This window comes from Python bivittatus, unplaced genomic scaffold (assembly GCF_059951505.1).
Source record: "Python bivittatus isolate LINGU-HERP-01145 unplaced genomic scaffold, Pbiv_v1 ctg000480_np1212, whole genome shotgun sequence".
Lineage (NCBI taxonomy): Eukaryota > Metazoa > Chordata > Lepidosauria > Squamata > Pythonidae > Python > Python bivittatus.
Genome location: NW_028277075.1, coordinates 19,884,675 through 19,912,482, shown reverse-complemented (window position 1 = coordinate 19,912,482; position 27,808 = coordinate 19,884,675). Strand labels below are relative to the sequence as shown.

Genomic DNA, 27,808 nt, shown 5'->3' with positions numbered 1-27,808 from the left:
ATGCTCTGGGTTTCTTCTATTAAATAATGCCATCTTTTGGGACTGTGGGAGCACGCCTTCTCTGTAGCAGTGTCTGGCTTCTGGAATGAAGTTTGCCCCAAGAGTTAAATGGCCCCTACCCTACTAGTGTTTCAAAGGGTCCTGAAGACCTGGGTCTTCTCCCAGGCCTTTGGGAAGAGTGAATGAATCCCCCTTTTCTTCTTTTTCTTCCCATCTGGGGTTGTCATCTCTGTCACCTTTTTTATTTATGTTTTATGTTGTTTCCTTGGTTTTAAATGTTTTTAACAAAGAATCACTGGGAGTTGGGTGCCATATAAATTTAATGTATTATTATTATTACCAAAGTATCTGTTATCTGAGTCAAAGGACCTAGAGTGTTCTATCATTCACCCACCCTCCAGGTCAGGCTCTAAATTACCACTAAATAGACCTAGGTCTCAAGAAACTTAAGCTTAAAGCATAAACCCATGCTACTATGCCACCTGACCCCCCTTTTCTTTGCCCCTCCCCCCAGCTAACAAATGCTGTTTATAACCCAGATAGTTGTAACCTTATAAAGGACATAAGGAACCAGCACCTCCAGTTTGCTTAGACATCACACAAATAGAAAGAAGTGCATAAGAGTGAATGGGATGCATGCATCTTATTCTTTGGAATGAAGATCTATCATTCTGTGTAGATAGAACAAGTGTGAGAATGAGGATCACTTGCAAGCAAACACAGATGTATATTCTAGTACCAGAACTATTGTAAACCTTAGGAAAGCTTGAAACTTTATTTATTTCTTTTTGTCCTCAAAAATCCAGTCTGCTCTAAGGGATCAGGAGAGAAGAAAATTGCCCCACATATCAGACCAACATCCAAGTATGATACAACACTTATGGACGATAAATACATATGTAAAGAACGTAAGTGAGTCAGATGGTACAAAATCTGGAGCATTAGCAAAGTTTAAATTTAAATAATAAGTTCATTAATTCAGTCAATCATTCATACGTATATCACCAAATTTTAGTAGCTAACTCAAAGAGATGTGATGCATAATAGAGAACATGGGTTGATGTAAACCTGCCCCATATGGGAGTTTCTTCTCCCTTGGTTTGGAAAGCTCCTAAATATTTGTTATTTCTCTGTCCTTTTTATATATTTTCATGCATGGAAAGAAATGATCTAATTACATGCCTAGGATAACTTGTTCTGCCCTTACTAACTGCTTGGATTGTCTGGGGCAAGTAATTATTAGATGTTAAATTAACTACTGACCAGTAGGAGGCACAACATGACTGTTTTCAACCTTATTAGGACTCTTCAGGCATAGATGGAGGATACCTATACCTGAAGAGTCCCAATATGGACAAAAACAGTCATATAGCCATGAGGCCTAAACTAATAAGAATCACATAACTCTCTAGCATGAGTGTATATGCGCATGTGTATGTCTGTCTGTCTATCTGAAAGTCATACCTGCATAGCTTCTACAAGTTATTATTATTAATCGTTTTCTGTTGCCTTTTCATACAACTGTACTGATAATGCCTTTGTTTACATTCCCTCATCTGGTCCTGTTACCTGGCCCATTCCATTGGCTGGTATCTGTCATGAGGAGACAGTGCTATATCATGCAAGTTGCTTTGTTTCTGATTGGCTCCCTTTTCTTGCCCACAAGCTGTCCATTACTTTTGCAGGTATATTCCGGACCATTAGGTTCTTCTCTCCCTTCTTTGTTGCCTATAGCCCATGTTTTTGCATTCTTTCAGTCTTTCCTCTGGCCTTGTTTCATCCCATTTTATTCCATACATCCATTCACACCCCAAAAAGGCTTTCTCTAACCTAGTACAATAGTTAGTATAAGTTGCTTTAATAATCACAGATTAACCTAAATTCACAAGAGCTTGAGATAATGCCCAATATTCAATGCCTAATGGTTAAAAGTATTCATAAGTGCTTTTCTTAGGATCCTAATTTTAGGATCAGATAACTGATTTTGAAAAAAATATATTTTTTTTTCATATGTAAAAAGATATGGTATTGTGGACCTTGAATATCTGTTTGAGAAAATGCTAATATCCACCACATTTTTCATACAGAACTTCTGTGAACTACATATAATTTCAAAGTAAAGTGTGTGCTCGAGCTGTCTTTTGTCCAAAAAAAGGTTAATCTGTGTTTTTTCGATCAGACAAGGATTCGTCAAGATCAATATACTTTCCAAAGGAAATGCCCTGTGGCAGACAATACATAGCTCACCAGAAGCTTTCCAGTGATCTTCCAGTGATCTGTCTTTTGTCTACTAATGCTGTGAATTATGTTAAATGTTTTTTGTGAGTGAAATACTAATACTGTAGTACTAGTAATAAACTAAAAATGCTTTCCTACCAGAAAGATGGAGAGAGAAATATCTGATCCACACCAGAAGAGGGCAGCAGACAGTGGCAGGACCTTTTTAATTCACTTTGAAAACAATTTTCGTTTGTTTTTTTTTAAGTTAAATAGATATGCATTGTTGAAAGTTTAAGGTTGCATTTAAAGCACTTTCTTGTCTCCATTACCATTAACATGATGAATGTTCCCATGCGTACTATTGATTTGCATTGTTTTATCTATATAATGATTCCCTTTTAATTGTACTAAGTAAATTAAATCATTACATAGTGCTGTTCACTTAGGTTGCAATTCAGTTTTATGTTTGTAAGTCGCATTGATCTCCCAGAAAGTATGCAGGTACTCTGCTTGGAAACACATTCTCAGTAATAAGTAGTAACTTCTTGCTTTCTTGCTAAAACAACAGGGGCCTACCCTCTTTGATTACAGATGAGCTTCTTGTCCAAGAATTAGAATTTGCTGGTAACCCATGTTGCAATATTTCTTTTAATCAGGTGCAGTTTGGGGATGAGTTTCCAATTCAGCTTGGAAAATGTTCTTGTGATGCAAAACAAATTGAAGGCAGTGCCTGGCCACCATCAGATGAGCAAAAGGAAACCCCTTGCATTACTTGGCAGTTTTTAAGGCCAAACTTTGCACAAGAAAGTGAGTTTTCTGCTTGCCTCAATCACCGTGGACATTTGGAAACAATTTTCTGATTTTTGATTGTATGATTTTCTTAAGATAAGCCAATGGAGAGGAAAATTTTACTATTTTTAACAATGCCAACATAACATTCAATATTTAATATTCTCAATAACTTTGTATTTGAAACATAGCTCATCCCTTAGATGGGATTTGTAGTAGATCTCTCTTTATGTTTATTATCTTTTCTTCCTTCCTTCCTTCCTGATTTAATTAGAGTATGAGGTTCCCCTGAGATCTGTGTGTCTCCCATTCTTATGGTGTTCCAGAAGTTGGGTGGTGCCTAAATCAAATGAATGAATGAATGAATGAATGAATGAATGAATGAATGAATGAATGAGTAAGTAAGTAAGTAAGTAAGTAAGTAAGTAAGTTGCTTACTTCAAAGATATGTTCACTATTCTCCCCATTGACTAAAGATATGGATAGAAAATGTATACATATATTCCCATTAGAATTAAAAAGTTACAGTATTCCATTATTGATCTTCTGATTGATGTGGATCATGCCTCCTTAAATTTGAACTGTAAAGTGGTGGTATATATCTGTGTGAATCACATTCCAAAAAAATTCATGCTGTTCTTTCTTAAAATTCCCATTCATTTAAATGAAGAACTGCAAAGAAGAGAAATTTCCTTCCTTCCTTCCTTCCTTCCTTCCTTCCTTCCTTCCTTCCTTCCATCCATCCATCCATCCATCCATCCATCCATCCATCCATGCCAAAATAGGTAACATGTAGTCAGTAGAATTATGCAAAGCTCTTCTTGGCATATCATAATCTATGTTCTATAATTTAAACAATATTTTCACTTCCTTGAACTACCAGTTTATATTAATCATGCAAATTTCCACTCATTAATATGATCAGCATATATCATAGTTTGAAGCAACGTGTAAGCACAATGCACTTACACTGTGGATGGGATCAAATCAGCTTTAGGTGAGCCTTCCTTATTACTTCTCTCTCCCCCCCCCCCAAATCTGTTAGTCAGGGTTAGGTTATCCCAGTCTGAATAGAATAATATCGGAGATGAAGAAGGCAATCGGACCTACTCGGAACAAATAGAAACCTTTTCCATTCAAATTAGGGCATAACTGAATCCAAATCCATAACTGGAGCATTTCTTTTGCTTCATAAAATCACTTCCCATTTTATGTATCCTTCAGTGTCCAAGGCTGCATTTACCCATTACATCAAGTTGTTGCATTGGGACATGGAGATATATACCATGTAATTAATATAATAGTATTGTTCAAGAAGTGACAAAGTTATAAAATAATGGTGAGATCCAACAAATTCTATTGTGAAGAGAAAATCTCCTCCTGTTAGTGGAACATTTTTATTAGCTCAATGGGAAGGACATTATCTTTCTGGACTGTTTTCTGGAGGATTTATAGGCTCTCTAGAATAGCTGGGGAGGTTGCAGTGAGGGTCTGGAAGGGACAAGAGAAATAGAAATGGCCTTCACTCTGTGTTTGTTTTTTGTGAGAGCATATTGAGATCATTTAGGGATATACCCACTCATCAAATAGAAGCCTAGATCCGATATTTATGATTTGTACAATCCTTTTGATTTGGAAAAGAAAAAGAAAATAATGTGTTTATAAATCAGAATCCTTGCAATAAATATAGGTATATTGGAGGGCATTAATTCCTTCTAATGGACTTTTAAGTTCAGCCATAAATTTGCCAGTTTGTTTTATACATTGTTGCATATTATAGAATGATCTTTTTCTTTTAGGAGATTATAATTCATAGAACAGACATTTAAGTTTTTTCGTAGGTAAAACTAAGAGGAAAACGACATCGTGCATGCGTGCCTTCGAGTCAGTGTTAACTCCTGGCAACTGCCGGGACAAGTTCTTGCAGTTTTCTTAGCAATATTTTGGAAGTGGTTTGACATTGCCTTCTTCTTCATGGGGCTGAGAGAGAGTGACTGGCCCAAGGTCTCCCAGCTGGCTTTGTGCCTAAGGTGGGACTAGAACTCACCGTCTCCTGGTTTCTAGCCTGGTGCCTTTACCGCTACACCAAACTGGCTCTCTCATTTTGCCCTCTTTGTTTTTCAATCTTTATAGGTAAGGCACTTGAATTGTCTGCGAAGTCTCCGAAGGGTTACCAGTGGATAACAGGCGTCATTGCTTACTTTCATCCATCAGAAGGAAAAAGCATACAAGAATTGGCAAACGATGTCCTTTCCTCGCTCCAAGGTGGTTTATTGGGCATTTTAAAATGTAGTATAAGATGTAGAAGAGATATGTTTTAATTAGGACTCAATTTATAATCAGTAATTAGTGTCCTTTAATCAATTAAATGTGTTTAGTGCAATTTTAAAAGCACTAATTATTTTTAGTTTGCATGAAGTAAAGAAGGCTAAAATGCTCTGGAGAATAAATTATGTGACTTGCTATGAGTTGAAATATCACCAGGCAATTTCCCTTTCCTCATGTTGCTCCCCAGCTGGTGGAGAGCATCTTGTTTCTTTTGAGAATTTAGGCAGCCACCATGGGCAGTTGGCTTCCTGGGCAGCGCTCAGCCCTGTCCTTTCCTATTCTGAGCATAAGAGTGCAGACTTTAATTTTTAATGCTCTACCAAGTGCCAAGAACAATTGGTGGAGTATGCTTAGATTGTCCATCGTAGGGCGGTAGCTTGGAAGATTATGATACAAAAATTGCTACATTTGGCCACAGAAATTTGCAGTCTAAACCCATCCATTTTTACCTTTGTAATTAGACTGAATTCCTTTATGTTCTCCCTTGTGCTGGTTATACAAGGCAGCTGAGTTTGTTTTCATTCCTTTTATCTTTTTGTGTATGCATTCCCCATTGTGTTCGCTTTCTGTTAGCTAAACTGCCTTTATCATAATTTTAAATTAAGTTCTCTAGAAAGCTGTTGCTGTGGTTGATTTTGGCATCTAGGATTAGGTCAGTAGCTCTAAATCTCATTTATGTACTTAATGCAAGGAAAGAATTGATGTCTTGGGAATTGTGGTAGCTGGATTTCTTACTATCAAACCCTTACAAGATATTGACATATAAAACAAAATGCTTCTATTTTCTTCTGAATCCCTCCACATTTTTGCACTTTTAAATAAATAAATGTTTATGCAGGAATCTTTTTCATTCATAAAAATGGAAATTGCTCTCAGAGGCTGCAGTGGGCAGGCTGGTATTCTTGTTCATGCATACTTTTGATGTATTGGCTCATAAAATCTTAACATTTGGCTTGTGCAGCTGAGTTCATGACTGAATACAGAATGATAAGGAAGCATGAGCAATTTTGCAAAGCAAAAAGGCAGCAGGCTTCCTAAAGGGCCCTTAAGCTAGTTCCTAACAGCCTAGAAATCAGCACGGAGGTTGTAATCAGGCTTGTAGGTAAAGGCAGCAATGTTCTGCATAAATCTTTTGGGCATAATATGTAAATTGAAAAACTGGAGCTCTCAAATACTTACTTGATTTTTGTAATATTTTCATGACCCTAGCCAGTCCAAATAATAGACATCATTGCCTGATTTTTTTCTTTTTTTATTAGAATTAAACCAAAACAGTCATTGTATTTTTGACTGGAGGCTAAGAAGCCTGGTGGCTTTGGCAGATGAATTACATTTAAAGTATTCTTTCCCATTTCTGGTGAACTAGTGCATTTTGATCTCAGGGAATACTTGCATTTCCTGTGGATATTTATTTTGCCTTCTCAAAAAGAAATGAGTTATGGTCCTAACAATCTAAAAGTATCACCCCAGGTTTCTTTGCCAAACTTGGTTGAAACTCTTCAAGTATGTATTAAAACCTTTCCTTACAAAAGTCAGATTGGCTGGCTGTCTTTATTCCTGTTTTGCTACATACTGTGTTATGAAGATGGAGGTAACAAAAGCCTTGTTGCAAGGTTAATTGTTTTAATGGCCTTTGAAAAAGCTTTGTAAAATGGAAATCAGTTAATGAACTGCAAAACATAAGACCACAAGACTTTTAGGTTGTAACTTGTTCCCTGCTAGTCTGCCTTCTAGTTTTTAAAGCACGTTTATTCATAAAGTTCTTCCAACATTCAAAGAAGTAATCTGTCAAGTAGACAGAAGCAAGCAACTTTCTCTCCAATTCTCTGCCGTGAGCTAGGTAAAATAGTCATATTTTCTGATCGGTCTTTATGATGAACATACAGCTCTTGAATATTCAAGTTCCTGACTGAGAAATAATGGGCCTTAATCCTTCATTAATCCTTGAAGAACTGCCTTCAAGATTGAAGAGCCTTCAGTCTGATGAATATCTACATTAACAGAAGGAGGATGATTTCTGCTGATTCTGTCTTTTCAGAAATCCCCAACAAAACATGGCATATTTTGTGGAGGATTTCTCAGTCTTCTGGAATAATTTTTAGAAAGGTTGATGGGTGAAGAGTAGTCAGCCAGTAAGGCCTCTCTCATCCAATGGAAAATGGTGGGAATACCTCACCCATGAGTGGAATTCTACTGATGGAATCATTGCATCCAGCATATTATTATTATTATAGCCAACCACCGCCCCCCCCCCCCCGCAACTTTCTGAAGTACTTTTTGAGGGAAAGTTTAATTTAAAAGATAATTGTTCCAAAGTCTATTTAATTAACAAAATATTCCACAAGATTTAAAGCCTTAATCAGGAGAGAAAGAAATGTTGCCATGTGAGAAAATAGGTATTTTGACTTGTAGTTGACCTTCAGCAACAAACAACTTTAGAAGATATATCTAATGATACAAAATCAGATATTAAAATTATATGGTAACTTGATGACTTCTTAGTAAGTGCTTAGTAGTTTGTATATTACATAAAGTACAATTGGGTATGACCGATAGCTTCACCTGCTTTGAGGCAGCTGCACTTTAATTTAACATCTCTTCCTTCTTACTAATTTACTGTACAAGATCAAACAAAATCAAGATGCTTTAGGAAGTAAACTCAATGTATCTACCCATATCAGGAATTGGCACTGAATTTTTATACTGACCAGAATAGTTTCTATTTGTCTAAGTTCCTCAGGTTCAGTTATGCTTTGGTGCAAGGGGAGTGCTTTGCAAAAAAAATATTCTTGGTATCATTTAGTACAAATCTAATATTTCCTGTCTTTAACAGCTGCATTATTTTTCCACATGCAGCTCATATGAATTTAAAAGGATTGGCATTGACAGATATTATTTTGGTCCATCTGTATATGAAGAGCATGACCGATTTTGCTGTGATAAATTCAGTCTATATGACAGCATTTGATTTGTGTCCTCCAGCGAGGTAGGTTCATACTACTGCTGCCTTATATTTATGGTACACTGGAATATACTTCATTGCTACTAATGCTTTATTTATGACTTTTCCTCAGACTTGGTTTCTCTCTGTTTGGATTGGGCTTCCTTTCACCTCTGTGTATATCTCTCTTCAAAGGCATGATCTTTTATTCTCTATTGTAACAACTGCATCAGAAGTGCATATGAATATCTAATTAAAAAAAAAACACAACACTTTTTAGGCGCTGAGCCTAATGCTCTTATTCTACATTCATCATACATGTCTCTTAATGTAGTATCTTGGTTCATAATGAGTCCATGCTCTTCACCATTGAATTATGTTCCCCAAACCAATTGTCCTACTTCATAGAAGCATAATTCTGAAATAATTATCAGTTAGCTAGTGAACATGTGGGATCTAACAGTAACTTGTGCTAAAAAATTCAGGCAAAATGGTCTGTCATCTCCTCCCTATGAATTTTTCTGTTCCTACTCCTTTTGCATTCTAACTTGGGTATAAGCTCCCTTATTTTTTGTCCCTTCAAATACAGTAAGCAAGGCAGCATGGAAGAGACTGACATGATAAGAATCAAGCACAGAATTTGCAAAAATAATAAAGTAGGCTTATTTAATTACAGGTGAGAACATAGGGTATGCAGATTGAAAATTAAGAGCAAAAGAGAAAGCTAATACTCAGTGAAAGATTACAGTTCTAAATAATAACACTATCAATGGGACAACTGAGTCTGTGTGTGAATGATAGAGGCCAACTTGGAAACCATTTTGTTCTCTGCCAATCCTTAGCTATCTCTGAAAGTACTCCCTCTTTGTCCCTCCCTGATTTTATTAAGATTGAAAGGTTTCCGTTGTAATAGACTACTCTTATAACCTGCCACTATCAGATAATTCTGTTACAATGGGATCATTTCATTAACAAATTGAACAAACTCATCTATCTGTACCTTTCCTTGATCTTTGGTAAGCAAACATGGATGCTAAAAAAATGTGTTCTCTTAAAGAATGAATGTGCAGTGAGGCGCTTTCTTTTGAACATCAGCTCCTTTAATGTTATATCACTTTCTGTGATTAGGAAAAAGCAGAGTACATTTTATTAGTACAAGAATGCTCTTCATTGCACGAGAAAGGCTCCACTCTTCCCCTGCAGTTCTTTATGCAGTGCTATTAACAAATAGCTTTTACACACTTTTTTAGCTTTGCTGTACAGCAAGAGCCCTGTACAATGTTCTGTTCTGTTTAAATGTATTGTTATTTACTTTATACAATTTATACCCTGCATTTCTTTTTTTGGAAATACTCAAGACAGTTTACAACAACTTAAAAAACACAGAATAGAAAACCTTGAAAATGATGCAATTAAAATAACAAATGACTTAATTTATATCATTACAATATTTTGGAGATCACCCTTAGAATAAATTTCTTACTACTTTTTCTAGAGCTGTTTTAACACAATACCTTGATTAAGCTAACTCAGGGTTTACAAATTGGTGTTCAACCCTTCGAAGATTCAAGATGTTTTCCTCAGGAAAGATTGCTTAAAAACTAGGATATAAGGATTGGGGGGGGGGGGGGAGTTGCTAGTATTTTAAGCTGTGTCTGTAGTAGCTAACAGTCTTAGAATATAGAAGTAGTTTGTGGCCATTATGGAGTGGTTTTAGTTTATATTTTCCATTCCTTCTAAGATCTATAATTTAAATACTAGCCTAATTTTTCCTCCCTACTTCTCTTTTCCTTCTGTTTCTTCTTTTTCTATTTTGTGTCTGAAGGACTCTTAAAATCAAATATTGCACTCTGTTTTGTAAACTTTTAGCTAGAAAATAATACTATCTCCCTAACATGCATTAGATTTTTTTTTCCCCTCAAAGCCAATATACTTTTTATATGGTTTGGAAAATACTCTTAGGCATACCATTCTACTGAACTTGCAATCTTGAACTTTAACAGGGAATTCAGCACAGCAGTGCTCTTATTTCTCTTAATTTAAAACCATCTTCAAATATATTTCATTTCTGCCTTCTTAATAAGCATTTTAATATATAAAGATAATGAAATAAGGACTGTACAATTAAAATATTTTTAATGCTACATAAAATCTTTTTTAAGAAGGAAGCTCTTTGGGATGTTTTTTTCCAGATGAGGGCTTTATTACTTATTCCATTTAGTAAGATATATTTCCCTTTACTTAGTAATAGCTTTTCTAGTAATTGGATCTTTGTGAAACTCATTGCATTGTAGATTTCTTTGAGATAAATATCCATGCTTCTTATTAATATCATGCCCCATAATTTATACAAAATCCATGTGTTATCCTAATGTATAATTGGCTGAGAAGAAGCCAGAAAAATATGAAGTTAAGCTTTAAACCTCCATTTATAGAGCTTAAACCTATAAAAAGCATACATTTCAATATGACCTGATAGACTTGGTGTTGTATTGTGAAAGAACAGTTGAGAAGGACTTTCTTTGGATCCTCATTCTGGCCTTCCTAAAATACTGTTTCTCAACTGAGACATATTATAAAGGATGCAAGACAAAGAGAAAAGCGTTCAGTTGGTGGAGTTTAGCAAGGCCTTATCTAACTATGAAAGACTTAAAAAAACACAGCATATTGAAAAGGACTCTGGGAATAATGGCAAACACTAGGTTCATAATAAATAAGCTCCAGAATTACACGGACCAACGTTACAAATTGGATGTTCTGTAGGCAGCTTTTGCCAAATCCCCTATTCTTTTTGTGGCTCTCTGTGCTCCATGAAAAGCTTCTCTAGAAAATTAGGGGATTCTCAGGAATATCAGGGAAAGCAGAACTGAGGGCTGCAGAGGAAGAAGAAATTAGAGACATTGTGACTCTCACCCAATAAGGAACTTTGGCTGAATCCCATCTGCTTCTATAAATGGAAGGAATAAATCTAGATCCAACCCATTGTGAGTTTTGCTACACAAAGGTACTTGGATGTGGAGAGAAGTTAATGTCTGAACCAGTTAGCATCAGCACTTGTCAACATTTGATATCTACCAAGTCTACCATCCCTATTTGTGATCTGCTACAACCTCCTAGCTCTGCTGTATTTTATTGTCCCTGCCTGTTCATTTGTTTTTTCCTAAGCTAACCATAGTACCAAAAGCAAGGCAAAGGTACAACATTCTCCATTTGTCTGTTCTTTCTCTCGGTAATAGCAGAGATTAGATTGAAGGGAAACTGGGAAAGTAGCGAGGACCAAGTGAGACTCCTTGCTGAGGTCTCAAGAATTCTTGTTCATTCTCAGTCCCCCACCCCCGCCCTGTTGGTATCAATGCTAGGAATATTAATAGCATAAGCAACCAGAACTCTGTAAAGTCATTAAAATGCTGTCAATACATTTTTATTTTGTTATGTCAGGGTTTGTGTAGAAACTCCCTTGACGGAAGACCTGCTATTTCAGATGGACTGCCTTGCACTAAAGTATGATAAGATGATCTCTGATGAACCTTGTTCCCAGAAGAAGGTGATGCATGTACAGAGCATTTCTCATTGGGCTCCTGCCAATATTGGTCCTTATAGTCAGTGCATACAGGTAAGAAGTCTTCAGTTCTTTATTGGATATAAATTCTATGCAATATTTCCCCATTCAGGAAGCTCCTTGAATCTGCATATTGTAATATTAGGCCATCCATTTTAAACATAAATTAATATTGGCTGTTTATGTTACTTTCCTTTGAAGACAACATAAACTTTATAGCTTAAAGCAGAGCAAGATGGAAGAAGGCATTTGGTAATGTAACATTCAGCATATTTGTTGTTGTTGTTTACTTGTTAAGTCGTGTCTGACTCTTTGTGACCCCATGAACCATATTGCGCCAGGCCTTCCGGTCCTTCACTGCCTCCCTGAGTTGGCTCAGTTTCATGCTCATTGCTTCAGTGATGCTATCTAACCATCTCATCCTCTGCCATCCTCTTCTCCTTTTGCCTTCAATTTTTCCCAGCATCAGGGTCTTCTCCAAAGAGATCTCTCTTCGCATTAGGTGACCAAAGTATCTGAGCTTGAGCTTCATTATCGATCCTTCCAATGAGCAATCAGGGTTGATTTCCTTTAAGATTGACTGGTTTGACCTCCTAGCAGTCCAGGGGACTCTCAAGAGTCTTCTCCAGCACCACAGTTCAAAGGCATCAATTCTTCGGCGCTCCGCCTTCTTTATGGTCCAGCTCTCACAGCCATACATTACTACTGGAAAAACCATAGCTTTGACTATGCGGATCTTTGTCGGCAAGGTGACGTCTCTACTTTTTAATATGCTATCTAGGCTTGCCATGGCTTTCCTCCCAAGGAGCAAGTGTCTTTTAATTTCATGGCTGCAGTCTCCGTCTGTGGTGATCTTGGAGCCCAAATAAATGAAGTCTGTTACTGCTTCCATTTCTACCCCTTCTATTTGCCAGGAATTGATGGGTCCAGATGCCATGATCTTAGTTTTTTTAATGTTGAATTTCAAGCCAGCTTTCGCACTCTCCTCTTTCACCCTCATCAAGAGGCTCTTTAGTTCTTCTTCACTTTCTGCCATTAGGGTGGTATCGTCTGCATATCTGAGGTTGTTGATGATTCTCCCTACAATCTTAATTCCGGCTTGTGATTCTTCCAGCCTGGCATTTCTCATGATGTACTCTGCATATAGGTTAAATAAGCAGGGTGACAGTATACAGCCTTGTCGTACACCTTTCCCTATTTTAATATTCAGCATATGAAAACATATAAATGCTTAAGTTTACAAAGCAATTGGGAAAGCAAGAGAAAGATTCTCTAATATGGAGTAGGTTATGACATAAAATGTATATTTTGTGCACAAAACAAACTGTGGAAATAATTATTCTAAATTATTTTAAATCTGTGCTCTTAGAAATTACTCCCACAGTAGGGCTAAATTGGGATTCACCTCTACTTAGGCTAAGCGCAGTAGGGGTATGTATATGGATTAATATGTAAAAATCATTCTAATCATGTCTTCAGAAAATACATTTTTAAAAATGTTTATGATCTGCCTGGAGGATACTGGACTGAATGAATGAATGAATGAATGAATGAATGAATGAATGAATGAATGAATGAATGCCTCTTTTTATGTACAGTTCTTGGGTAAATTAGCTCAGTAACCAAAGAAATAGCTGGCTAAGTGAATCCAGTTGGAGTGAAACATACTATTAAAAAAAATTTAAAAACCCATATAGATAACCACATTTATTAGTGTAAACATCATTATAATATTTATGTCAGGGTATTTGGAATTTCTTGTAGCTTGTTTTTCTAGATAGATAGATAGATTTAATATATAAAAAAGGTAGGGAAGATATGCAAAGCATGGCTACTAGAATTCTTTCTAGTCCCTGAATAATAGCTTTACTCTGAATTATCTGACTGGGAAGGAAATGGGAGGAGGGCTTCAATTAGGCCAGTTAGCAACATTCTTTCTTTTTTTTAAAGAAACTTGATTAATTTTCAATAAAGAATAAAATACAAGGAAACAGAAAAAACAAAGAGAAAGAAAGTTCAGAAAAGAAAAATAAAAAGAGAAGAGAAGGAAAGAATAGGTGACTTCCGACTTTCTTTGTTGCAGATACAAATATAGAATATATACATCTTTTACTCTAAAAATATAACTAATACAAAATACTTCTCTAATCCTAAAATCTAATAATTATCAAAACCCCAAGTCAACATGGCATTTTACAATCCCAAGTAAAATGAAAAAAAGAAAAACAAAAGCAATTTCCAAACAGAAGCAAGGCTAAACCCCGCCTTTTTAAATTTCAGTACATTATGTCACTGTCTCTTGCCACTATCATTAATGTCCAGTCCTAAATATCTGTGTGTTTTTGTCATCTACAGTATGTGCGTATAAAAATCTCATTAGTATCATCATATACCATCATCCATTCCCCAAAATAATAGAAAGCACTTTCATATCACTCATATTTTCCCAACATTCCCTTATATAGTCCTAGTAACTTCCCCATTCAGTCCTAATCAACAAGAAACCCCTCTAATAACTATCAGAAGTCACAACCTATATTCATTTTTACTACTATTAAGCAACAGTAATCTTAATAACATTGTCATACTGTTCTGCTCCCAAAAAATTACCATTAATCTATCAGAAACCACAGCCTATGTTTTAACCATAGTCAAACAGATTTACTTTATACACTTTCTGTTTACTTTTAAAAGGTTCATTGTTTCATCCTAACAGATAGTACTTCACATATTGAGTCTTTATTATTTTCTCCTTGTCTTCTTTCAGGAGCAACTTCAGTACATTATCTTTATCTTTTAGTGGTTTAAGACCTTCTTTTTGTAGGTCCAGAATAGTGTTACCATTAGATTGATCCGAGTTCTGTTTACTTTTAGAGAGTTTGTTCTTTAAACCTAGCAAACAGTGCCCCACAAGTTGAATCTGTTTTATTTTCTCCTTATCTTCTTCTTTCAGGAACCATTTCAATAAGTTCTCTTTGTCTCTCAGTGATTTAAAACATTATTTTTGTAAATCCAAAGCAATATCATCATTAGGCTGTTCCAAAGTAACTGTAAGTCCAAAATAAGATTCTTTTTCTTTAAGATCCAGTAAGATATCCATCTCCCTTTCTTCTTCCATATCTTTATTATCCACATCATTCTCCAAAATATCCAACTTGTGTTGAACTTGTCTCATATCAATAGCAGGCTCATTTAATTTAGCATCGATTTTCATGTTCAAATTAGCAAATTTATCCTCCAGTGACTGAATCATTTTTTCTGCAAAGTTTTGAAACATAATCTTGAAACACTCATCCCTGCAGTTTGCTCTCTTAATAGCCACGGTCAATAGTGCTCTCTAGTGTCAAAAATACAAATTACATTCTATCCAAAGTAAATAGTGAAAGGGAGAAAGTCTCTTTATCTTGCTTAAAATTCCTCTCCAATCAGGACCAATTAAGTAAGAAAACAAAACAGAATTCACACAGTTCCCATATCCACATTCCAATATCAGAAACCCAAGCTCAGATTCACCAAAAAAAAATAAAAATCCTTTACTCTTGTTTTTTAAAAATTAATAAAAAGTCCAAGCCTTTGCCTTTTTTGCTGAGTATGCAAAACTATTTATCCTAATAAAAAAAAGAATGTTAATCTTTCCATGAAGCACCTATAGTAGCCAACAGGAAAAAATACACTGTAACTAAAGAAAGCCTCTCTTTAACCCTATAGAAGTAAAAAACAAAACAAAACAAAAAGGTGATTTTGGAAATGGGAAGGTCACCGCAAGTGTCCATCCCCCCCGCCCCCGGCTTCTTCACAGCTTGGAACTTGCTGGTAACCCCACCTCCCAGCTGATCACTCACCAGTTGATCCTGAAAGTCTCCATTTCGAGGTCTTCTGGCTGTGAAAGGATGTCTGGAGGTCACATGAAACAATTTCTAGGATTCTCCTTGGATCCGGAGAATTCTTCAGGCTCCAGGAGCCTGCCTGAGCCTAAAAAAGTCTGTGAAGACGACTCTCTGCTTGAAATGGAGAGCCTAGCACATGGCCATTACTCACCGGAAGTCACCAGTCAGCAACATTCTGAGCAGCTAGCCAATGGCTTTTTTCATAGGAATCCATTGGGAATTATTTTCTCGATTTTTTTTCTCCAGAACCCCAAGTTGTGGAAATCTTTTTTTAGCAGGTTTCCCCCACCCCACACACACACCAAATTAATCTCAGATGTATTCAGATGGAGTCAGAATACTTTATGGTATCCTTCCACTATTCCGCTGGATTAGAAAGTTAAAAAGGAATAAAGTAAGAAAAAAAAACACACAGAGAGAAAACACAAAAACAAGCATAAAAAAATTAAAAGGGGAACAATAGAAAGTATATTACGTATTAAAAAAAAACAGCCCAATTTTTAAAACTATCATTACATTTTATTGGGCTTTTAGTTTGTGAAGCTGCCCAGAGTCATTTGGGAGCCAGGCGGCCCAGAAAAAAGACAAATAAATAAATAAACAAACATTGACAACGAGAAATAATATTGATTGTGCCTTCATTATATCGATAGATAACCAGTTCATAAACGGAAGGTTAGCACACACTGTCAATCCAAGATTGTAAAAGTGGAGTTGCACTGCCTTTCCAACAAGAGTAATATTTTTGTGACACACGCACACACATGAATTCCATAAATCTATAATGCTTGATATAGTGATAAGTTCCAAGTTTTTGGCATATAATTCAAGAGGGCATTCACATCCTTTAAACATATTGATCTTCATAACACATGCATTTTAAACCAAAAATGGGCAATAGTGTCACACAGCTATATCATATGAGTAACTCACCCATTTTACATTTTTAACATAGATTAACAGTCCATTGTAAACATTCTCTGGAGTGTCCAGTAAGCATGAAAAACATGATATAGTCTCATCTACATTAGTCTCATCTTAAGATCATAAGAAACGTATTTAATATTCTTGAAGACTCTCAGCCATTGTTTTGTTAATGTGGGATATTTATCTTTATTCCAGAGTGATTGCAAATAATATCCATTTGATATTCTTTATTTGCTTATAAAATATTATAATTATCCAAAATATATAGAGGAATTGAAATTAAAGTAATATTCCCAGAGATAAAGTTGAAAGATGGGAAAATTGAAAATCCTGTTATCATATAAAAGACAATAATTTTGATAAAGAAAATTTACAGCTTTGTCCTTCATTGAAAATGTTTTAGCATCTTAGCTATCTGCTTAAAATAACTTAAAGGTAATAATATAGGTATACTTCTAATACATATATCAATCTTGAAGTAATATTTTACCAAATTTATCTTTCCCCATAAATTCAATTGGGTTTTGAGCCCTATATTTTTTAAAACTTCAGATATTTACATTCACAAATGCAGAATGTACATTCTGTATTTGTGAATGTAAATATCTGAAGTTTTACATTCACAAATACACAACAACACTGATGATATTACCTAGTCTGGTAATGAAATATCTGCGAGAAAACACCATGCTCAGAAAAACACCAAGAATCCAACAGTTGAACTCTGAACTACATATATTCTCAACTATGGAAGAAAATTTTCTTGGAATAATTATTTCCAAATATTTACAAGAATTCAACAACAAATAAAAACCCAGTTTTTACCAATTTCCATAGAAACATTAAAGCCTATAGAAAGTATATGAGCTTTATTCCAGTGAACTGAATGATTTGATAAATTATCAAATTGTACAACATCAATACATTTCGTACAAAGAAATTAATAATAAAACATAGTATCAATAAGATATTAATTATCAGGAGGACAATACCAATAAGATGTTTACCATACATTGATACAATTAGTCAATCCAATTAATCAAGAAAAGAGGAAATATATATATAAACAAAACATGTTTTTAAAATTTCCACTGAACCATATCAAAGGCCTTTTCCACATTTAGTGAGGCTACCACTGCAGATGTAATTTTATTCTTGAATGTCAATTATTTTTTATTTATGTATATTTATTTGGCAAATTTGCATAGCTGCTCATCTCACATACATGACTGTGAGTGGCATTAATTATAATCTAATATTATTAGATCCTTTGTGACCTTTTATAAAACAAGTTTGTGCATAATGGATAATTTTGTAGTTAGACTGAATAAGCTGATAAAAGAGGTAGTATTAAATAGTGAAAACAACATATATAAGAGAGAAAGGAATAGGATTATCATAGGTTAGGTGGCCAAGAGGTAGAGAATATTTTTAATGTTATCCAGAACCATGAAAAGTATTGGTGGCTGAGTAGCTTGCACTGTGTTCCCAGAATTACACAGTTGTTGTTCTTGTTCAGTCATTAAGTCGTGTCTGACTCTTCGTGACCCCATGAACCATATCGCACCAGGCCTTCCAGGCCTTCACTGCCTCCCTGAGTTTGCTCAGTTTCATCCTCATTGCTTCAGTGATGCTATCTAACCATCTCATCCTCTGCCTTCAATCTTTTGCCTTCAATCTTTCCCAGCATCAGGGTCTTTTCCAAAGAGTCCTCTCTTTGCATTAGGTGACCAAAGTATCTGAGCTTGAGCTTCATTATCAATCCTAATTACACAGTAACAAACAACTAATGAGGGGTAAGAACACAACTGCATTAAGTCGGTGGGAGATAAAATGCAGTAGGTTTGGAAACTTACTCAAGATTTTGGAATGAGAACTTAACTGAAACAGAACTTGTATGTTCTCATTTCTGCGAGAGCAGGAATAAAATTGAATTTGAGGAGCCATACAAGAGATTAAAGAGCAAGGCAGAGTTCTAGAGAAAACACAGTAGAATGGCTTTTAATGCTTGTGCATTCTGAATAATCACAAAAACATGAATAGAAACCTGAGTGACAAATGTTTCTCTAACTGCAAAAACACTCAGAATTTTATTTAACCTCTTCTAAAGCTTTTTTTTTCTCCTTATGTACATCCTAATTTATAGCTGCTTATATGAATTTTTTAAATATTTGATTTTATGTTATGATGTTTTATTGTAAAATGTTATACATAATTCTGTTTATAAGCCATCTAGAGCAGTTGACTGTTTTCAGCAGTTGAGAGATATTTACTTTCCTCATCTCAAAAGCTGCTTTCAACCCATTAAAATTATTGCAAATACCAGCATAACTTTACAGTGTTGATGGACATTAATTTTAGTGTCCCATCTTCAGAATAACAGCTATTTCTGAATGTTTCTGAATATAGAATTATAACACTGAAAACTTTATGGCACTTTATTTACTTTTATAATTAGTGTCTTTGGTGTATTTCGGCCTAAGTCTATAATAAAGTACTTTACTTACTTATCATTAACAGATACATTCATTATATTAAGTGGGAACAGATAAGTAGTCCTGTATTAAGTCTCTGTCTGTGGTGGAAGGTGGTGTCATTGTTAGCTCTTGCCCCCAAAAGCTATTTGCTATACCAGAGTAAATTCATAGTATGAATATTCGGCAGCTTAAAATGAAGCAGACCTGTGATAAATACTGTGCATATTGTCAGTGAAGTTTCACGGATCTTAAACTGTTCATAAATTCATTTCTAATTGTAGTATCTTGGTTTTTCCATTTTCCTTTTTGGATATTGTCAAAAAAATGTGATTTTTTAAAAAAAATGTGTGGATGTTTTTAGCTGGAGGTGTAAGAAAGCTGACTTCAAAATATATATGGAGTATGGACAGTTTTTAAAGGCAACCAAGCAGAAAATACCTTTCTTTAGCAGGCATTATACTTGAATATTATTCTTAGGCCAAAATTGAATACTGACACTAAAATAGCAGAGAGAATTTGTAAATGCTACAATTTGCAATGTACAAAAAATTGCTTTCTGACTCCCAAAGGGAAGCAGTATGCTTATTATAATTCATATAAAATGAAAGAGGAGATGCCATCTTTTCAAACCACATGTGCCGTTGTCCCAGAGCCTTAGACTATAATAGTGAATATGATATAACACATTGTATAAGACAAAAGAAATTTGGTTTGTTAGAGCGAATACTCCATTTATTTACTTGCTGAGACTCTTTGTTAGCATACACTTTTGTGTCCGACAGACAATGTGTATGTCTATATATCACTATAAATCAACGTGTCTGTAAAATATTGACAGATTAGAATACAGACAGGATTAAAATTATAATCTAGGTCAACATCTAAAAGTGTTATTAGATAATATGTGATTAGTACATAAAATTCATTTTTGGTGTGCAATTCAAGAAAAAAAACTGGGAAAAAAATCTTTACTATTACACATTTGATAGAAAATTCTGTTCAATAGCACTTTAGCCTCTCAGCAGAAAATAAATGTGTGTTTTTCCTCCTCTACAGTTTGAGGCAATGAACGTGCACAAACTAATCTCTTTTCATATGCAGTTTTTTCTCTTGTTAATAATAAGTTGAAGTTATTAGTTCAAAATAAAGATTTATCTAAAAAATGGTCCCCAGTATAATGAAAATCAAGTTTTGGTTTGGCACTTATGCTTCTCCTTTATACAAGTGTGTGGAGAGGAGAGAGCAGAATATGGGCCCCTGTCACTTGAACAGGTTGCTAAAATTCTGTCACATAAGGATGAAACCTTGACACTAAATTCACTTAGTACCTTGCTAGAACCAAAAATACAATTCCTACCAACACCACCAACATATTTCTGTCTCAGCTGCTAGAAATAGATTCTGTGGTTCATGCTTCATAATTTACCAGACTGTAGCTGAACCTGAGTTGGTGTTTTAGCCGTCAAAGTGTGGCACGGTGCTCTTTCAAACGCTGGCAATAGGTACAGGGGTTTTGGTGCAAAGTGGTAGAATTCAGCCTAATTATGGGATTTTCATTTAATTCCTCTGTACTGTTGGCCACTTAATGAGCCATTTAAGAGCCCATTCACATTAATTTGACAAGCAGAACATGTAACTGCACTTTGGAAACTTTCACCACTTACATACTAGTGTGAATGTATTTAAAGTATAATTTGGATGAGATTTTTAGTTAACTCCATGCAGAATGCTTCCCTCCAATACTGTGTTATATCCATTTGCAGTAATTCTGCATAAGGTACTGAAGCCAAAAAATCTAACGAGAGGCCACAAGGTTTAATTTGGTGTATGTGCTATTTACAGGTTAATTAGGACATTTAGCTTCTTTTTTAATACCACAAAATTAATCCCATAAAAATTAGCGATCTCGGAGGAGTCAGTTGTCAACTTGTGACAGGATCTCTTTGCCATAATCTATTAAAATGCTGCTTTTATCTTGTCTTGCCTGTGTCATATTTTATGGATTTTTTCATAAACACTGCCTATACTTCATAAATGTCTCAATTTTCTAGTCTATTAACATTACTTCAAAAGCAATTGATAAAAGAGTAGGGCATGCATGAAATAATACACCAATAATGTGAAGTGCTGGAGGCAAGAACAGTGGGTAGTATCTGCACAGCTTGTGATCTGAAACAATGAAAGGATGTTTTATCTACTACAATAAAGAAACAAATGATATTCTTGATAGTGGGAGAAAAAGATTGCAAGTAATTGGGCTTATGAAAAATTGGCTACTTGGGAAACAGCATATTTTAGAACAACAGAAAGCAAACATCATTGAATATATATATTTTATAATGTTTTTAACCTGTTTCTTTTGGTTTGGATGGATTGCAGTAATTTTCATATTATACATACTCAGACCTTCATGCATGCACATATGACAGAATATCACTTGTAAACATCTATAGATGAGCAAGAAAACTATTTCTACCCATGTGTAAATATATGGCTAACCATACTAATACGTTGTTTTGCTCTTGGCTATTCATCAATTACAATTCTTGCCTGAGCTTTATTTGGCAGAGAAAAGTGAGATGTCATGAGATATAAGAAGCTTTTAAATCTGTACATGCAATTTTATATCTTTTTCATGCCTAGCAAAAGCTTGTCCTGCTTCTCTTTCATAATTTGCAAGGGTGGGGGATGGGGTGGAAATTTTTTTTTCCTTTTTTTATATATAAATTTATTTTAAAAAATTAAAATGGAATATAAAAACTAATACAAACTAATATAAAGTAAGGGAAAAAAAGAAAAAGAAAGAAATCAAAGAGAAAGCTAAAAGTGCAAGAAAGGGGAAAAAAAGTAATAGACAAATAGAAAAGAAAGAAAAAAGATACAAAGAAGTAGCTTCCGATCATCCTTACAGCAGTTGTAAGTACAATTATAAATTTACCTCTCTCTCTATGATTACAACATGACTCTCTTCTTTCTATAATCTATCCTGTCTACTCATCAAAACCATAAATCATAAGTTCATTTTTTTTTTCTGTTTTACACAAAAAGTCCATAAGGGGTTTCCAGTCAGCAATAAACATAGATATTGTCTTTTCTCTGATCAAAGAAGTCAACTTGCTATCTCAGCCTATTCCATATCTTCATCAACCATTCCTCCATAGTGGGTAGTGCCAAATCTTTCCATCTTTGTGCATACAATAATCTCACTGCAGTTATAAAACCAAAGTTCCATGACTTTTTTCCAACCGTTTGTCCATCAATCCCCCCCAAAAAAACCTCTGGTTTCAATTGTATATTAATCTTTAAAATCCTCTGAATCTTTGTATGTATTTGAATCCAAAATTTTCTAGCTTTTTTACACATCCACCAAACATGATAAAATGTCCCTTCTTGTTTTCACATTTCCAACATAAATTTGAAGTGCCTTTATACATTCTGGACAATTTCTCTGGTGGTATATACCAATGGTACATCATTTTATAAAAATCTCTTTAAGATTATAACATAGTGTAAATTTCAGTCCTTTCAACTACATATTTTCCCATTGTTCTATATTATTTTAGCCCACTTTATCATACATTCTTTTACTTGTTCTTCTGTTTCAAATGTCAATAAAAATTTATACATTTTAGCAATTACATGTTCATCATTTGTACATAGTTCCATTTCAAACTCAGTCTTACAGTGTTCAAAATCATAAACTCTTGTCAATTTTAAATGTTTCCAATAACTGTAAATAAGAAAACCATTGACAACTATATCCCTCTGCCACCAGTTCTTCTTTTGATTTGATTTTTTTTTTCCAATTGATCAGATAGTGAATATGAATGACAACGCATTGGAGTGCCATATACCTGGTCAGGCTTTGCTGTGTGGTGACATTATTGAGAGTAAACCAAATCCTCTTCTTACTTTGTGTTCTGAATTCTATGTGGAGAATACATGCACATATAGAAATAACCTGGATGCAAATTACATTTATCTGTATTGCATTGCTTTCACTGAGATGTTATATCTCTTTCTGCATTCTGCCCTAATTGTGTCTTATTGCATTGGTGAAGAACTTACGGTCCTTGGTGATGCTAAACCATAAAACTGCCAGAAACACCATTCAGTAGGTTGCTTCTCTTTAGGCCTAATGTGAAATCCTAAATTTCTTACCTGATCCTACTGAAATTCTTGCAAGTATTAACAGCCATGTACATTTGAGTATAAATCTAACATTGCCATTAAGATACATATGGAAAACTGCATATTGTAGATGTTAATTTCAACCCATGAAAAGTTTACAATATAGGATAACTTCAAGTTAAAATGAGCTGGGAAACCTATTTTAGGGACCAAACTAGACCTCTCTTAATATTATTACTTTGGATCAACATATTTTGAAGCTGATTTTAAAAATTTTCTATAATTTATATCTGGGTTCACTTACAAAATAATGTTTCTTGGAAGTTTATTTAGCTTATGCACTTTTATTTTAAGACTGTTTGGTCCCAATTTTATTGGTGCTTCTGAAATTCTACAATTGGAAGTTTGGAGGAATCATTTACGACTCCTAACCCAAACTAGTGAAAAGGTGAAAACTAATTTCTTCTGATCTTAACATTAATATACTAGAACCTTTTTAGTTAAGGTATCTGAACATCTCAGAGACTAATAAGGGTAAATGGCAAGGTTGTCTTGTTACTGGAAATGCAAGTCAGAGGTTGGAACATTAAAACATATGAGCTAGTCTTGTGTTATCATCACTACAATTTGGGTTGAAATCCCTAGGGCTGTTAATGTGGCTTTAGTTTGCCAGTTCAGAAGTTAGAACACCAGCAACTAAAGCCATGACTGAATTTGAAATTAAGCTAATAGGGACAAAGGGGGAATTTCAAAAATTTACAACATTCTATTAGAAGCAAAGACCCATTTCTGAATGGGTTAAAAGCAATGTGGAATCAGATATAGAAACTCCATTACTTTTGATTTTATGGTATCTGTTTGGCACAGAGAACCACTGAAACTGATTTCAATACAAATTAGAGAAAACTCAGTGGAAGTATTTTATAGATGGTACTTAACACCAAGGAAACAAAATTTTAGTATAATCCCCATGTGTTGGAGAAAAGGTAAAGAAATAGATTCATATTATCATATGCAGTACTATTATAAAGGTGTTCAGTGTTTAACTGAAATCATAACTCAAGTCAGATTCTAGGTTGGCCTTACTAACTTATTTTTTGATAATCCAAATTACATTTTGAAACTAGTTTCAGCCAGACAGGTAGTGGAGGAATGGCTTTGAGTATTTCCATGTGGTTGCAAAAATGCTGGAAAATCACTCCAGTGGAAAAACTGATCCCAAAAAATGCAATTAGAATTTATACCTTTATTAGGGCTTTGATTTCTATATACTGCAGTGGATAAATCTTGTGTATATATATATATGATTTCTTTCATGTCTGCAATAACAAGACTATTTTTGCCCAGTTGTGTTTGTGAGCTGTCTGCCAAGTAAATTAATCTTGAATAAGGGTTAAGTGTCTGAAGAGCTGACGTTTACAAGAGCGTATAATGTGAAGTCTAAGATATTAAGTGTAATTAATCTACACTTAATATACAGCAATGAAGTTTTCTTTTCTTGGGAGGTCAACCTTTGAATTAGAATTTTTTTAAACTAAATGGTAGAGAAATGGGGTTTCGAATAATTTATTATTTTTTATTATAGGGAGTGCAGGTGGGGTCTGGGGAGTGTGGGTGGGCTGGCGGGGGCCGTGGGCTGTTGCACAGTATGGAGCATGGGTGCGGGGGTGCCGCGGGCAGGTGCACAGTACAGAGTGCAGGTGAGAGGTAGTGGGGCTCCTCAGGAGAAAAAGCCGTGAGATTGACTTATGGGAGCAACTTGTGATCTTCCCTATTGGCTTCTCCATTGACTTTGCTTGTGGGAAGCTGGCAGCAAAGGTTGCAAATGGTGATCACATGATCATGGGGACACTGCAGTGGCTGCAACTTTGTGGGCCAGTCGTATGTCCCCATCATTCAGTGCCATCGTAATTTTGAATGGTCCCTGAATGAGTGGTCATAACTCCAGGACTACTTGTACTCTCCCAGCTTGCTGGGAATTCAGAGATTTGAAATCCAGGTACAGTTAAAAGTTGCCAAGCCTTTTTGGTTGCCATGATTGTTCCAACTCCAATAGCATAAGGGAGGCTGTACATTATATATGATGCTGTGTTTTTTTAAAAATGAGTTTAGTTGACATGATGGGTTATGTGTCTGTTAGAAACAGATATTTGATTATTATTTGATTATGTCCCATCAATCAAGTGTCACCTCTTAGCAACCAGATAGATAGACCTTTTCCAGGATGATCTGTCCCAGCCTCACCCTTCCCATCTTCCAACAGTGTATCCATCGCCATTGTAATGGAGTCCACCCACCTTGTGGCTTATCATTCTCTTGTCTTTCCTTCCACCTTTCCAAGAACATGGACTTCTCAAGGGAGGCAGCATCAGCTCTACTAGGTAGACCAAACCAGGAATCAAACTCCACAAGAAGCCTAAAACTACCTTTTTGGAGATTGTCTATAATAAGAGAATCTTGCAAGTCTGATTGTACTGTACCTCCTCCTCCTTCTTATAATCCAGTGAATCAGAGAGGTGCCTGCTTGAGTGGCTTGCAAACATTATCTCATTTCTCAGGGCATAAAAAAATATTTCAGTCCTTTTTGCCTAGATAACACTTTTTGTATATTTCCTTAAAAGTCATCTTCCTTAGTCTCTACAGCTGGGTCTTGAATAATGTGTTCAAAATATGATAATTTTGGCCTGGTCATTAGGGCCTTGATTTTTTTTTGAAGATCTGTTTGTTTGTTTTCTTGGCTATCAATAGCATTCTCAGGAGTCTTCTTCAGCATCAAAGTTCAAAAACATCAATACTTTTTCTATCCTGCTTCTTCAGAGTCCAAACTAATGAATATATTTTTTCTTTATTTCTTTTCATTCTCAAATGCTAAAGAGGGTGTTATTTCTATTTTTTTTTAAGTCAGTTATGTACTACCGTTGAAAAAGGTACTCATTTATTATTAAAGAAAGCTCATTTTTGTGGGAAAAGATAATTACAAGGAAAGATGTCTCATTAGAAACAACTGTTTCTAAAGTAACATGCACATTTAGTCAAATAGGAGGCTTTCTATGAATTGTGGCTGCCATCTAGATATTCAAGGGTATTTTAGCCCAAGACTTTTGATTATATTTATTGCCATATCTGCATGGCAGTGTATCATTAAAGCATGAATTAATAAATGAAGAAGCTCTATTTTAAGCCTGACTTTCTTGAGGCAGAATACATTTTAGTAACTATGCAGTTACAAGAGTAAATAATTGTACCTATGTCACTATTATAATGAATAATATTGCTTATGTTTTCTGGGAATATTTTGTATCAAACAGAAATAGCACAGGACTTGAGATAGCTATGTACAATCTAAGTTGGCAAGTTCTGTATAAATGCAGCAAGGAGGGATTTTCTTACATTGCACATATATGATGTGGATAATGAAGCTGCATGTAAGCATGCAGAATATCAAACTGAGAAGTGGCTTGACCCATGTTAAATAGGAACAAATTCCCCAAATACAAGAACAAGTAAAATTTACCATAAAATATCATCTTCCATTATCTTTTTGCTGGGAGTTGGGTGGCATATAGATTTAGTAAATTGTGGTTGATTACACAGTCAGCCAGATGTTTAGTCTGTATTTGACATTTTTATCCACCTATCAAGTCCTTCCCAAGGACCTGGGATAGGATGATGATGATGATGATGATGATGATGATGATGATGATGATGGATGATGATGATGATGATGATGATGATGATGATGGATGATGATGATGATGATGATGATGGAGGAGGAGGAGGAGGAGGAGGAGAAGAAGAAGAAGAAGAAGAAGAAGAAGAAGAAGAAGAAGAAGAAGAAGAAAGAGTCGTCGTCATCATCATCATCATCATCTACAGTTAGAAACTTAAAAATTTGAGTCCTAACCAAGGACATAAGAATTATTAAGGTAGCATCTGAGAATATAGGTAGTTCTAAGCAGGGTACATTTTTTCGTAAAATTAAGGTGCTTAGGTCCAGTAAATTCAAAATGTCGAAATATCGAGGGAGTCCTTTAGGTATTGCTCCAAGGCCTCCAATTACGATTGGTATAACAGCAGATTTCTTTTTCCATAAGCATTCAACTTCGATCTGCAAGTCCCGGTATTTCGTGATTTTTTTCCATTTGCTTTTCCTGAATCCTAGCATTACCCAGTAAAGCAACATCAATGAACCAGACTTTCTTCTTTTCAATGACCGTTGTATCAGGGCATTTTATAAACAAGATGCCTGTCTGTTTGGATCTTTAAGTCCCATAAGATCTTAACCTGCTGATTTTCCAAAACCTTCTCAACTTGATGGTCAACTTGATGGTTATTATTATGGTGGTTTGTATAGTCAGCCAGAAGTTTAGACTGGATTTGGCATTTTTATCCACCTATTGAGTCCTTCCCAAGGACCTGGGATAGGCAGATGATATTGTTTGATGGTGTTAAAAGTATCATGGCACGATGTAAACTGTTCCAAGTAAAGCTGTCTTTTGCAATTGACTGATGGTGATTTTGTCAATGCCGAAGGTGTTCAAGTGATGCT

General features: G+C 35.1%; 1 protein-coding gene across 2 annotated transcripts in view; it reads left to right on the top strand.

Moving 5' to 3' along the window:
• Positions 1 to 27,808, top strand: part of DPH6 (diphthamine biosynthesis 6) — a 224,428-nt gene that overhangs the window by 78,802 nt on the left and 117,818 nt on the right. For both annotated transcript variants that reach the window (XM_025165624.2, XM_025165623.2), the window contains 4 exons: positions 2,877 to 3,027; positions 5,143 to 5,274; positions 8,194 to 8,323; positions 11,717 to 11,891. In XM_025165624.2, the coding sequence (XP_025021392.1) occupies positions 2,877 to 3,027; positions 5,143 to 5,274; positions 8,194 to 8,323; positions 11,717 to 11,891 (588 nt within the window). The remainder of the gene's footprint in view (positions 1 to 2,876; positions 3,028 to 5,142; positions 5,275 to 8,193; positions 8,324 to 11,716; positions 11,892 to 27,808) is intronic.